This window comes from Convolutriloba macropyga, chromosome 8 (genome assembly GCF_964194025.1).
Source record: "Convolutriloba macropyga chromosome 8, txConMacr16.3, whole genome shotgun sequence".
Classification (NCBI taxonomy): domain Eukaryota; kingdom Metazoa; phylum Xenacoelomorpha; order Acoela; family Convolutidae; genus Convolutriloba; species Convolutriloba macropyga.
Window position 1 is genome coordinate 59,560,706 of NC_134475.1, and position 11,496 is coordinate 59,572,201.

The following is an 11,496-nucleotide window of genomic DNA, read 5'->3' on the forward strand; positions in this document are numbered from 1 at the left end:
TTCAACGCAAAATTATGTAAGATTAGCGTTGAATGAGTTGAATTTATGTAAGATCTACGCTAAATTCAACGCTAAATATTTAAGATCTACGCTAAAATTCAAAGCTAAATATGTAAGATCTACGCCAAAATTCTACGATAAATTATGTAAGATTAGCGTTGAATGCGTTGAATTTATGTAAGATCTACGCTCAAGCGTAGTTTTTACATAAATTCAACGCATTCAACGCCAATCTTACAAAATTTTGCGTATTTAGCGTTGACACCTCGGCCCGGGAAATGACCAATCGAAAACTGATGGTTATACAAAATTTTGTATCCAGATACCAGAACAACAAATATTATTTTCATTCCTTTCGGCCTACCAATTTGCCACGGAGCTTGATATTTGAGTTACTAACAATGGGCCTAGTTTGTTTCAACTTCATGTCACTTTTCAAAAATACTGAAGAGCCAAGCTCAGGAATACAATTTTAAGTGTTTTAATTGTGTCTCTAATAAAACTGCATAAAAATTGTGATGGCAAGTACTGGAGACATTCAAAAGGAGTTCGCTCGCGTAATAGTTCAAGTAAATTTCTTCACTTTTAGCTTCTGGAGGTGGCTAAATTGTTTATATTACAAGTTTGCAACGAAATTTCTCAGACCTGATGCTCGACCACAATTGACATCTTTAAAAAGAATGGTATCATACGTATTTGCTAGCAATGTGAGCAATGTGACTGCTATCAGACAACAAGGACGTGACAATAAATACAAATTTGAAATTTTGAAGAAAACATTTTCCGCTCAAAATAAAATTTTTCAAATAGTCTCCAAAGCAAAATGGATTCGCAAGCTAATTAAACAGTTTGCTGTCCATCATGCAAGCTCTCTCTCTCTCTCTCTTTCTCTCTCTTTCTCTCTTTCTCTCTCTCTCTCTCTCCAAAACCAGCCTAACTACTCTGCATGTGATAGGAAAGCGCTGTAATGATCATAATACCAACAGGCAGGGCAACTTTTATCAAAATGCGATCACCAAGGAGTTCATTGCCCTTACTTCAAAAAAAAGCTAATTTGAATCCCATTTAGATCACGAGGCCAAGCGTTAAAAAATTCTAAAATTCCCAACAGTGAAGCAAAATTTTTGCATAAAAGAACATAGCCCCAAGACTTCAAGATTAACTCCAAGTCAGAACTGATTGAGACCCCTATCAATTACTCACTTAGTTTAGGACAAGAATGACTTGATTCAACGAAAATTGGAGAAAAAATAAAGAGAAGTGAGAGAAGATGAATGTTTCCGAACAATCTTCAAAAGAGATTCCAGACCAATTATACTCAACAAAGACAGAGACAATTTTCTTCAATTAAAAGATCCCCTAACTTGTCTATTTTTATTAAACAAAAAACAAAGAAATCGAAAAAAAACGTGAATAGAAGGAGACGAAAAGTGAATAGAATAAATGAATAATCAATTATTCAAAACTTTTTTTGCATCTTTCGAATATTTTCTTCAGCTTGTTTAATGACGAAATTGTTCTATAATGAAGAAGTTAAGAACAATTAAAACACAAAGAGTCAAACAAGCCAAAAACATCATTAAAAAGTTGTTATAATTATTTCAATAGCGTGTGACCTGTTAGATGTTCAAGTACCACCTCTTAAAACACGACTAGAATAGATCTACATAAGAAATTAAACAAGAGGACTACTCTAAAACACAAATAAGCAGAAAAACATCAGCTAAAAAGAACAAATAAGCAGAAAACAGGCAGAAGTTCGAAAAAAAATTTAAAAAAGGCTAAAAATAGAATTAGTTTAGTCAAATTTTGGTGACTAAACAACCTAACAATGAGCCGAAAATATAAAATTGAATGAATTAATTTTTATGACAAAATTGTCTAAAAATGTGCTAAATCAATACATAGTGTCATCAAATTAATTGCCATTTTGTGTTTTATACGATAAATTTGCCACAGACTGCAGGAACTAGAAAACAAAAGGCTGAAAAAGCCTCAATCAAGCCGAATGTTTAATATATGCCCGAAAGAGACAAAATTGCTCGCAAAGGTACAATTATTTGTTAATATATATGAGAAAGCCATTTTGGCCGAAAAATTTGCGGTTGAATTTCTGCCTAATTTGGAAAAACAGCATGTGATCATCAAAAAATTTGACAGCTTAGCAACGATTCCTTACCGATACTTATTCGTCTCTCAAAAACAGGTATGAACAAAGCTACCATTCTCTTTCTTTCTCTCTCTCTCTCTCGCTCTCTCTCTCTCTCTCTCTCTCTCTCTCTCTCTCTCTCTCTCTCTCTCGCTCGCTCTCTTTCTCTCTCTCTCTCTCTCTCTCTCTCTCTCTTTCTCTTTCTCTTTCTCTCTACCTTTCTCACCTTTCCGTTGACCACTTTTGTTTTTCAGCAAATGAAAAAAATATATACTTACGTGCAGTATTGAATTTCACACCAAGTTTCACAACAATAACTAAGCTCACTATAACTCCTCTCCGAGTCGTAAAATGCTACGAAAATGGCTGATAATTTTGTTACAGAGTAGGGCTTAACTTTGCAAGTTTTTCTGCTACCCCTCAAAGAAGTATTTTGCCTTTAGATCATCAATTTGAGCGTTTTCATGTTTTTACAAAATAATGTTTTGCTTTGTGTTTTGACCCCTCAGGATATTTTCCTTTTTCCGTTTTTTTCATCCCCCCCCCAACGACGCACAGGTCATATTTTTACATAAGGATTTACTATGTAATGACACGTGCTCTGTAACGGGGGTGCATATCGTACTGGGGCTGGGTACAAACGGAAAAGATTCTTTATTTTTATAGCCTACAAACGACACAAAGCAAATTACACGATCTATTAACTAACTTTTAATCAATTTGTTTTGACAAATATTTGAACTCAATTAGCAACAGTCGATATATTTTGAATTCCAGCAGTGATAAATGGAAGCGTTATTCAGTAACTAACAAAGCCCATCTCAGCTAAATGCACAATTTCTTGGGGGTTGTCGCTTACATCTTAGCGGGCTAAAAAGGTATTTTGTTGGAAATGTATTCAGGCCAAAATGTCAACACTCGAGTGGGGTTCCCAAAAGACATTCTGGTCCAGAAGCCTCTTTGATGCACTTTGCATTCTGTTTACAAACTTTCGCCACGGGTCCCCTTATTGTTTGCCCACAGGGGGCATTTTTATGGACACTATTCCTCACTGATACTCCCGCTATTTTAGCCCTAAACGCGGAGAGAGAGCCAGAGAGAGTCTTACGATATCCTAACAGCTAAAATAACTCCAAAATAACGCCAGACAATTTAGTTGCTCTCTTATAAAAACTGCTGGAGGAACTATCTTAAGTACTCAATGTGCTTAGAGCTTTTTCCAAACTTTTGCTATTTTGCGGACGCCTTTTTTAGCTTTTAGATATTACATTTTGTAGTCACGGTGTAGAATACCCTAAAAAGGTATTTTAAGTCACGCCGGCCATGGTATTTCACGTCTGCTATTGGGATTGTTTTGGCAATATTTGTAGCCTCTTTAGACGACAAGAAGAGGAACATAGGCGAACACAGCCTCAAAAATTCTTATGTAAATTCAGCAAATCCCTTTTTCGACAAGTTTATTTTGTATCTTTGGCTGTAGCTACTCAAAGCGAGTCTAATTCCAAGCAAATCCTCTCTTTATTTCAACTATTTCCTACTGCTCCGGAGGATTTGAATAAATAAAACGGATCAACTCCCCTCCTTTCCCAAGCCATATGCCGCCTATGTCGCCTTGCCCTGTTCCTACATTCCATTTTACCCCCTCACTTTTTCTCTTGCTCTACATAGGTAGAACTTTATATGTTCAGTACGGCGATCGTCGAATTAGCCGGAAAAGGGTTTAGCCAACAACCAAAATTTGGTAATTAATAGCCGACAACCCGACAGCACAGTACTTGTAATGGTTGAACGAACTAGTGATATTTCGACCAATAAAGTTTGTCGACCAATCAGAATCAAGTTGTCCGGCTGTTTTTCATTTTTCATTGTCGGCTAAGTCCACTGTCGGCCAGTATTCGTAGCACTGCCATGGCAACTTACATTGACTCTTAAGCGATATCTTTCTTACATAATACTGCTTTTTAAAAACGTATCTTATTAGCTATCACTTTTTTACCTCTTTGAAGATGCAAAAATTAATTCAACGGCAGAAATTATTTAAAAACATGTTAAGTTATTCAAATAACTTGAGCAATAAATATATTTAGTAAATTTGAAGCAAAACTATCACTACGTTCTGAACATAGAGGTATTCGTAAACAATTTGTTTAGGGTTTGAAACGCAAAACGTGAACAACAAACATTGATTGAGGTAATGTTGCAACAATACATCCTATAGTTCGTTTTAGCACCTTTGTGATACCCATTTCATGAAAAAAGCGCTAAAATTGAAACAAACACACTTAAATTGGCCAGTCAAAAACATGTATTTAGTTTCTAGATAAATATTTGGTCTGATATTGAGGTCGCATAGATTTTGGTATTCGAAATATTGCCGGATTTCACCACATTAGAATTCCTTCAAGTTGTTGAGCTGTTGGTTGAAGGGCACCAGCTGACTGCAAAAAGGGCAGCTGGCTCGGAGGTGGTGGGGGGTTGCCGGATCCAATTTGCCCAGATGGCCCGTTTGTGGGAGGTCCGCCCGAACCGGGTTCCACTTTGCACCCGCCAGGTAGCAATGGGTGGGGAGGGTAATTGGCGGCGGCAGTTCTGTTTCCGGCTGTGAGTGCGGAATGAAGAGATGATATGGGTTCTTGGTTGGGGGCGAATACGAGACTCGAGGGTGGAGCTGCGCCCGGGTGTAAGGAATGAGGGAAAATGGGCGATGGTATGTGAGGTGATGCATTTGGTACTGATTGATACATTGAAGTTGGTTGAGGGGGTGTCATCTGGGAATTAGCCAGACGGGAGGCCAGAACTTCCGCAGCGATACTTCCTCCATTGGCTGATGACGTTGGTGATGCAAAAGAACCCCCCAAGTTTCCAACAGGTGGTGTCGGGACGTTGTCCGGAATCGCTCCGGGGTACATTAAGTTTCCTCCGGGGTTGTTGACAAGTTGTGAGAACCTTGAATCGACTACGGCATGTTGTGATGGTGGCATGGCATTTGCCAATGATGCTGTCACTGACGCCGCCACAGATCCGATATCGCCAATTGGACTTAACAAACCCGTTGAGATCGGCATGTACGGTTTCAAGTTCGGCGGAGTCCCGTGAGGTATTCCTTGCATTCCTGGAATCGGAAAATTGTCTCTGAACAAAACTGGTTGAGAAATTTGCGGTCCGTACCCCGGAGGGAACAGCCCGTGTTGCTGCATAGCTGCGGCTGCGTTATTGTGAGAAGCCATCAAGCCAACATCTGCTGGAAAAGCGGCTGCTCCCTGTGGAATCTCAATCGGCTGTCCTAATATGTTCGAGGGTGATTTTTTGGCTCGCTTTTTACTGGATCCAGGAGTTAATGGTCCGTTACCTGGTGAGAAGAATTGACTGTTAGAGGCAACTGCCAAACGCCGTCCAGCATCTTTCTTCAGTCTTTTTTCTTTGGCTCTCCTGTTCTGGAACCAGACCTGTACAACCCGCATGTCCAGTCCAGTGTCTTTGGACAATTGTTCACGAATATGTCTGGCGGGTTTAGAGCTGTTCTTGTAGGCTGCTTTCAACACTTCTAACTGTTTGGCCGTAATGGTGGTCCTTGGCCGTTTGTTGGACCCCGTCAGGTCTTCGAATTCTGCTAACAACCCATTTATATTAGTACGAGCTATTCAATTATAAAAATGATCAATGAAACTTTCTCACTGTTTTCTAAGGTGTCAGGACAAAATACCCAATGACAATATATCCAAGGCCATACCTCAGCGTCCCGAGGGTCTTGATATGAAAATATCACAAAATCAACATGACAAAATTATCTGCTTAGGTATGTTAAAACATGCTATTCCTGTAATAGCGACTGCTAATTTGTAATCGGATTAATGAACGAAAGATCAAAGGGAATAAATTGGGTATAGTGGCAACGGGTATTTTGGCACATTGGGTATTTAATTTTTGGACTTATCAAGCATGTTGTCCGACCGTGTTTAGCCGACAAGGAAAATTTAACAACGAGAGGCAACTTCTGCAAATAAACAAATAATTGTTGAAATTGTTGCTGGTTGAAATTTTTTAAAGAAATGCGTATGTTAACCAACCTTTTGACTTGGCCATTTCATAATCATTCTTGCAGACCAGCTGCTGGTTTTCCATGAGGAAAAACTCCTCTCCCGTCTCCAGTAACTTGCCACATATTAGGCACTTGAAACAGTCGAAATGGTACACGTGATCATTTGCCCGCCTAATCACCTCTGTGGGGGCAACACCCTTCTCGCACCCCGAACACTTGGCTCCAAATTGGCTGAAAACATTTAGCAGTTCTGTATCGATGACGTCATTATCTTTATCGATATCAAAATTACAATCGTTATTGTGTTCATCTTCGTCATCAAACGTGATCAAGTTCTCGTCCAGTCCGTAAGAAGCCGATATCGACTTTCTGGACCGGTTTGCTAATGATAACTGTTCGGTAAAGTCCAGGTTGATTTGGTTTTTAAATCAATTATTTTTCAAAAATTTAATTAATTTTGCATAAAATGGTAATGGTAATTAATTGCTTTCCGGTTTTTAATTAGAAAAGCTAATTAATTTGATAAAGTCCTGTTATTTGGTCTGCATTTCTTTCATTAGCTCCACAATTGAACTGTTGATTATGTCTGAACACAGGCGGTTAAAAGGCTCACAAGCGCTCAAAATGACAGGTATTAGCCAAAAACCGATTATGTCGTTCGAAAGCAATGAAAAATTTGAACTGTACGTTTAGCTGAGGAGTTTTCTGTAAATTTCAATTAGTCAAAGAAAAAATCATTAGTTGGTTCAAAATTAATCAAATTGAGGGAAATTTGCGGGGCTTTCCCATTATAGCATTCCTTTACTCACCCTCTTCAGTCAGATTCTTAAAATTGCCCTGGCTATAATAATTTGAATAAAAAATTGACCTATAAAGCAATATTTGCACCAAATGTTCATGCTTTTTTAAAAAATTTAAACTCCTAGCAACGGTAACTGTGATATTGAAAATCCACGACGCATTTAAGAACTCATTGAGATCACAAACTTGCTTGACTTTTGGGGTGGAAATTTAGCGATACCTGACAGCTCGTAAGGAAATAAAATAACACGAATGAAATTTTCAACCACCAGCTTAGTATGTAACCCAAATAAAAAACATAGTGTTGTTGAGACTGCGAGGATAATTGAACTTACTTGAAGAAGTCCTTTTTGCAGAGAACTTTTCCATCTTTTGTGAAGTAGCACTTGTCAGTGAGAGGGGAATGACAACTGTGACACAGGAGACACTTAAGATGGAAACACCTCTCGTTCACTTTGTTCACAAACTGGTCTCTGATCTCAGCCCCACACGCGAAGCAGTACGACACAGGTTCATTACCAGCTGAAATACAATTGAACTTTATTAATAAATGAAAAAATATAAATAAATTGTTTTTTGATCAGAAAAAAATGAAAAAAATCACGAATCTTTTTGGTTTGTGTCCCCTAGCTAAGTGATTACAAATTTGTAACACCCCAAGTACACGTGCTATTATTTTACACAATGATTCATGTAATGTGGCACGTATTCTGTAACGGGGGGAGGGGGTGCAAAATTTACTGGACGTGTGGTTTAACGGAAAAGGTTCGAATAACTTAGTTTACAAGGTGCACACAATCGTTTATTTTTTAATCGTTTACGAAGTAAAAAAAAACACAACCCAGTTTTGCTTTGTCGTTTTCGCAAAGTGGTAACAAAAATTAACGATGAAGTAAATATTAAAGTGTTGGAACAAGCTATTCAAATCTCCCTGTTTAAATACCTAGGTTAAGGCTGTAAAAAGAGCCCACTTTGGTTCTGACTTAATTTGAATAAAGAAAAAAGCTCTTCCAACACTTTAAAGATTTCTATTTGAAACATTTAGATAGCAAAAAAAAGATTTTTAGACATGTTGATAGCATGAATTCCCATCAAGATTCAAAAAATTGTAAGAAATACGAGAACACGAGATTTTTTTTACTTTTGGATGTTCTTTTGAGACACATTCAACCAAATTATGTTGGCAGATTATATAAAAAACTCTGTTCTGAGCAGGAATGGGTTTAATTAGCGCGGAAATAAGAGAGTGAGTTGTCAATTGTTATACAATTCTGTTGTATTCGAGTACATTTTTAAAGTAAATTTTCTAATGCTTACGGCAGAGTTTGTATCTATGATTGGTAGTTTTTCAGTTAACAACATGTCAATGATTAGACATGTTGGTCCAGATCGGAAATTATAGATGTTACTAATAAGGAACTGATGAAAAGTTACTAAATTCTATTAAGCATCAAATAGTAAAGCTCACTTCAAAAAAACTTCTTGAAATTTCAATTGATCTGCACAAAAGATTGCTTCTGATTGCGCTGAGGTATCATTCACCCAAATAAACATTATAAAGAAAATAGCATTCCTAGCACTCCACGAAGTTTCAGGGAATTCGGAATATGAGATTGAAAAACTACAAATTTCTTTTTTGGTTAATTATAATGAATTTGAATTATAATGAATGGCTGAAAAAAAACCAGCCAATGTATACGTAGAATATTCTGTCAACAACAAAACACTGAGATTTATGGTTTTTCTGGGGGTAGAAACTGACTGTACGCTTTATCCGATTGGCAAAAACTATCATAAAATTTTTTCTAGCCTTCGAAAACCATTTCTAAAATTTTGGTTGATAATGTTAGTGAAAAAGTTTCTAAATAAAACTTTTCTTCAAATATAAAGTGTTACAGTTCATAAATTTTTTGTTGGCTGATTAAATTGTGTACCGCGATAAAAACGTTGAAATGATCTGTTTTCGCAGGTTTTGCATACTGAAAAATGGAATAATTGCCAGTCACTCTTTCTGAAATTTTAAACGCTGACTAAATTTTTCTTGTTATTTGTGAGTGCTGTTAGAACCAGTTATATTTTGCTATTTTGGCTCAGAGTGATCAGCAAGCTTTTTAAATGAGATTAAATTTTTTCATCCTCGGTAAGGTTTTAGCGCGACATAATGAGGCAAGTGGTCCACGTTGCGGGAGTTTTAATGTTCTCTTCTCAATATAGCTATTATTTTATTTCTTAACTTACGAGCACAACCAATTAAATAAAGTATTATACACCAATATCTAGTATTGCAGTCTTTCAATACTTTAGACGAAAATCTCTTCTCAAGAATCAACTGAATTTTTGCCAACCAGTTATGTTAATTATAAGGCAGTTCTCATATAGGCAGTAAAAATTATCATGTTGCTGTAATAGTTAACCTAATTTTAATTGTTTCAATTAAAAAAAATCAAAAAAGGTTAATTAATACAGAAAAACGGTGAAAAAGTTAAGAGAATCAGCAATTTAGTTCCTTGGGTTTTTTTGAAAATTTAAATTTTAAAACTTTTCAGGGAAAATTTTTTTGAGCTTAAATTAATGAATGGATGATTTTTTTTCTGATTCAAAATAACTCAATTTCAAAAGAAATGCAATAATACACCTAATTTATTGGTTCGTCAGAACAAAAACGCGTAAATTTTCGAAGTCATTAATTCCGCAGAGTTTGGAACTTAATAATATAGACTAATAAAAACGATTTAGAGGATTGATATGTAAATTTAAGGAACAGCTGCAATGCTGGTTACAGTAAAAAATAACTAGCGAGACAATTGAATATAATCATGATTTTGGAATGGATTTTATGATAAATTTTACTGTGATTTCCAAAAATGCCAAAAAATATGATTTTGAAGTTTGATTACTTATAGGAGGAAGATTAACCAACCAAATCCTAATTAAATGTTTCGAAAAATACTTTTACGTGCAACGATTAGTTTCGGTCATTCTTGCATATTAATGTTGCAAAATTTTTATAAATGATTTATAAAACTGTTAGCAAAAGTTAGAAAAAGACACAATTGTAATTTTAATCAACTTATTATAATCGTAGACACCACTCAAGCGGCGAAACGCAGAATCAAAAAATGGGACTTCAAATCAACTTACCGAGCAACTTTCCAAGACAAAAAGAAACGCTAGTAAGTAGAGCAGAACAGCATTTAATAAACTAAGTTACAAATCACTAACCAGATTGAAATGTGTGTCTTGTTCAGTTTGTTTTAAGAAAAAAAACAGAAACAGGAGACCGAACCCACGAGGCATTTGCGTCAAAACAGGAGATAGATTTCGGGGGTGGGTGAGGTGTGTGTATGTATGTATGTATGTGTGTGTGGTGGAGGTTGTTATTAAAAGCAAATGTTAATTTTAATCAAAAACCTATTAACTAAAAGTTTCTTACCCAACGCATTTGAATTGGAGTCGCAGTGAATGGTCGTGATTTCCTGCATATTAGCCAAATTGCAAAAAGTAATTTTCCTAATGAACTCAGGGAGTAGGTTCTGTTCACGTTTAATGCTGCTGAACGAATTCTTTATTTGAACAAAATTCCCCGATGTGGGTAAAAAGTGAGGGAGAGAGAATGGCGAGAAGGAAGAAATGAAGGGTTAACAAAACACAATACAATAACAGGTAGCAATAAAAGTGAAAGAGCGACCAATTGATTATTCTTTTGCACTAAACTGAATCGCGGTACTTAAGAATGTCAATTGCCCACACAAATACCCCAGATGACTTTCTTTAACCTAACCCTCACCTCATTGGCCGATCTCTCAGCCAATCAGAATGCAGCATTCTTCACAAACATTTTTCCACATCATTTCACGTGGATAACAGGCTTTCTCCGTATGCATAAGTGCAAGGGCTTTATCTTATGGAAATACTTTAATCCATGATATGTACTGTGAAAGCATCCTTAAATGATTAAATACAAAAGGAAGCTAATTTGTTATGATCCCTTGTTTGTTTTTCATCAAATAATTTGCAATTAACCTTGAGTGCAAATTTCATAGATTAAAAAGTCTGAAAATTAGAAAAAAACTTCCATGTACCTGGAAATAGTTGAACTATATGAACAATAAATGCCAATAAATAAAACTTATGTCAGCATTCTGCAAATTTTTGAATTTTTGGAAATTTTTGTTTTCCGCCAGATTTAAATTAATATTAATGAATGGCATTGGGTATATTGTCTTGACTCTTTTTTGTTTCAAGTATCTTTAACCTTTTGGGTTATAATCTAATATAATTTAGATGTTTCGAGAAAAAATTCCAACCAATGTTTATAATACTGCTACGAGAGAAATTAAGTTAAAATATGAAGAGAGTTAATCATTAACAGTTAAAAGTATTCATATTACTTGCGTATCCCTCAGTTCATATCTTAGCGAACCAATTTTTACACCTTCCACAACTGTCAAAAGAAGTTGGGTAAATATATATACTTGTTTGCGACATGCAGATATTTATGTACAAG

General features: G+C 36.0%; 1 protein-coding gene across 2 annotated transcripts; it reads right to left on the minus strand.

The window, feature by feature from the left end:
• Nucleotides 1-4,148: 4,148 nt before the first annotated feature.
• Nucleotides 4,149-10,707, minus strand: LOC142344884 (LIM/homeobox protein Lhx1-like). Of its 2 annotated transcripts, none has more exons than XM_075396928.1 (4): nucleotides 10,423-10,707; nucleotides 7,325-7,511; nucleotides 6,217-6,419; nucleotides 4,149-5,756 (listed from the first exon to the last, which is right to left on the minus strand). In XM_075396928.1, exons 1-4 carry the CDS (start codon nucleotides 10,469-10,471, stop codon nucleotides 4,531-4,533), a joined length of 1,665 nt encoding a protein of 554 aa, XP_075253043.1. In that variant the 5' UTR covers nucleotides 10,472-10,707; the 3' UTR covers nucleotides 4,149-4,530. The 2 variants fall into 2 exon arrangements, with proteins under 2 accessions (XP_075253043.1, XP_075253042.1); XM_075396927.1 differs by having other exon boundaries at nucleotides 4,149-5,759.
• Nucleotides 10,708-11,496: the final 789 nt, after the last annotated feature.